Below are 2437 nucleotides of genomic sequence, written 5' to 3'. Positions count from 1 at the left end.
CAGCAGGAAACATGGGAGTTGGCACTCTGAATGAAGTGTTTAATTACTGGTGCTGATGACTAACATGATAATACAATACTAATCAAAGTCTCCCAATTAGTGATTTCTTGCACAATTTCAGATTCCACAATTCTAAATGAGGCATTTTTTAAATGAGGATAGGATTGCTTATAGAATGATGAAGCATGACTGATGAAATTGAAAACTCATCTTTTTTGCAACTTTTATCTGTGGTTCATAAAAGGAAAACTACTTTAACACTGAAAATGCACAAACTTAAAAAGTCTCTCTCCAGTAATTAGAGTCTTCCAGAGAGCAAATGGGGAATTTCTTTTGTTACTGTTTCCAACTTGCAAAAATAGCCCAACCCCCCCAAATAACTTTATGCAAAATGTTGGAATTTGCATGAGAAAGATGCCCATCTAAAATTACATAGTAAGTTTATAAGGCTTTTAAACTGGAACAGAAAAAATCCATGGGACTCCTACAGGGAAACTGGGTATTACACAGGAATGTCATAATACTGCACTGGATGAGAATGGCACTTGAGTTCAAAACAACAATGATCAACAGCTCATAGCTCAGCTGACTGCAGACAAATACAACACACACTGTACTACAGCATTTGTTCACTGATGCACAGAAGAGATTTCCCAGTCTTGTTCCCTTCTACTTCATCAATCTTTCAGCCTCCACCGCCTCTGGCTGTTACTGGATGAATGGCATGCGCTCTTTATTCTCATTGTCCCCTTCATGGTCTTCTTCCTCTTCTCCGGCCTCGCTTGTCTCCGTGCTGTCATTGGCCATCTGTAGGATGAAAGATGAAGGACATCAGAGCAGTTTTCACATTGTTTTATTCATTCTTATTTCAGTTTGATTCATTTGGTAAAATGACTTGAAAAATGAGAGAAGACATGATTGCAACATGAAAATAAACATTCTGTCTGTGCAAAACTTGTTGGCACTCCACCACTTCCAGCTAGAACTGTAAGCTGTTCCCTCAGGGCTTACAGCTGAATTACGTAACGGAAAGTGGCTTTGTAGGACAGTTGCACAAGCAGACTCTGATCTGCGCACTTGTACCAAACTGGTATTATGGCTCTTGGAGAGGAAATACAGCCATAGGAAGTTTATGCAGAATGTGTGGGACCTCTAGAGTACAGCTCCTTCTGCATGTGCTCTGCTAGAACAGGTCACACTGTTCTTTATGTCAGCCAATGGATGGGATTTGGGCCCACGTAAGTGTCATGAAATCTCAGAGAGCAGCTGCTTTATATAAAAAACAATGGAACTTTATAGAGCAGTGGATATGTACGTGCTGGCAGAATATACCCATGGCAGAGTGCAATCTTGGATCATACAGGAGTGAGGAGAAACTGCATTTCCATTATTCTATTGAAGATGCCTGTACTGGTAATAGGCAACTGCAGAAATTTGTCCTTCAGAACAGCATTTAAGGAGCATGTTGTGTTTTTTTTTCACATGGGAATATTTATTACAAGCTGTGTAAAGGTACAAGGCTCTCCCGTACTTCTCCTAGTCAGTGTGACTTGTCTCTGGAGCTGCAGGAGGCTGGTTAATTGCAGTGGCGGTGAACAGCACAGATCAGTAAGACTGAATTCTCCTCTACACCAGCATTACCCCTCTTGGGACACAAGGAGAATCTTGTATTAGCTTGTAACTGTTTCAAAACCAACCTATCAAAGGACCCATTTACTTTCTGAAGAGAAATGCAGTGACATTGTACCTTCCCTGTTTGATTACTAACCTCTGCTGGAAATAAAAATAATCATCTCAAACATGACCTGATTTTAATGGAGAAAAGCAATGCTCTGAAGATACCCATATTTTTGGGTTAATACCCTTTTGTGAAAGTGTATCAAACTTGTTCTCACTTTCTAACCAATGGCTATTGTGAATACACAGTATCAAGTGAATTGATGGCATAAATGTATTAATGTTATGGATTCTTGTTTGCAGTTTTAAGATCCAAGTAAGCTATAAAATAATGCCCAGTTTCCATACATGAGGTCCCCAAAGCCCTCCCTTTCCTTGCAGCGATTTTTTATGAGATTTGGGGCCTATTTTACTGTAAGTGTAAGTAATTGCAATTCCAGGTTCTTTTGTGTTCTTTTGAAACAGGAGAAACCTCAGGCCTGAAAGCACATTTCATACATCAGTATTGATCTGAAGTCAGTTCATTATATTCTTTCCTGCTCTTTCTTCGATCATCAGTGAACGTTTAGGTGTGAGCCTGACTTTCACTTCCTACTGCTCTATCTAGTTTCAATATCAAGTTAAGTGCTCCAAACCCAGTGGGCCAGAGCTCCATCCCAACTACCTTCCTTCAGAACATTTCTAGAAGAACTTAGATATTACACATCACACACTATAAAAAAGTGAAAGAAATTTCAACCAAAAGTATACTCCAACTTTT

General features: G+C 39.4%; 1 protein-coding gene across 1 annotated transcript in view; it reads right to left on the bottom strand.

The window, feature by feature from the left end:
* Nucleotides 1-215: 215 nt before the first annotated feature.
* The window catches only part of VAT1L (vesicle amine transport 1-like), a 53224-nt gene continuing 51002 nt past the window's right edge, over nt 216-2437 (bottom strand). Inside the window, exon 9 of the mRNA XM_010135093.1 lies at nt 216-807. Coding sequence (XP_010133395.1) covers nt 709-807 — 99 coding nt within the window. The 3' untranslated portion in view covers nt 216-708. The remainder of the gene's footprint in view (nt 808-2437) is intronic.

The sequence above is a fragment of the Buceros rhinoceros genome, unplaced genomic scaffold (genome assembly GCF_000710305.1).
Source record: "Buceros rhinoceros silvestris isolate BGI_N320 unplaced genomic scaffold, ASM71030v1 scaffold17514, whole genome shotgun sequence".
NCBI lineage: Eukaryota > Metazoa > Chordata > Aves > Bucerotiformes > Bucerotidae > Buceros > Buceros rhinoceros.
The sequence above is the reverse complement of the archived record's forward strand: the minus strand, read 5'-3'. Positions and strand labels throughout refer to the sequence as shown.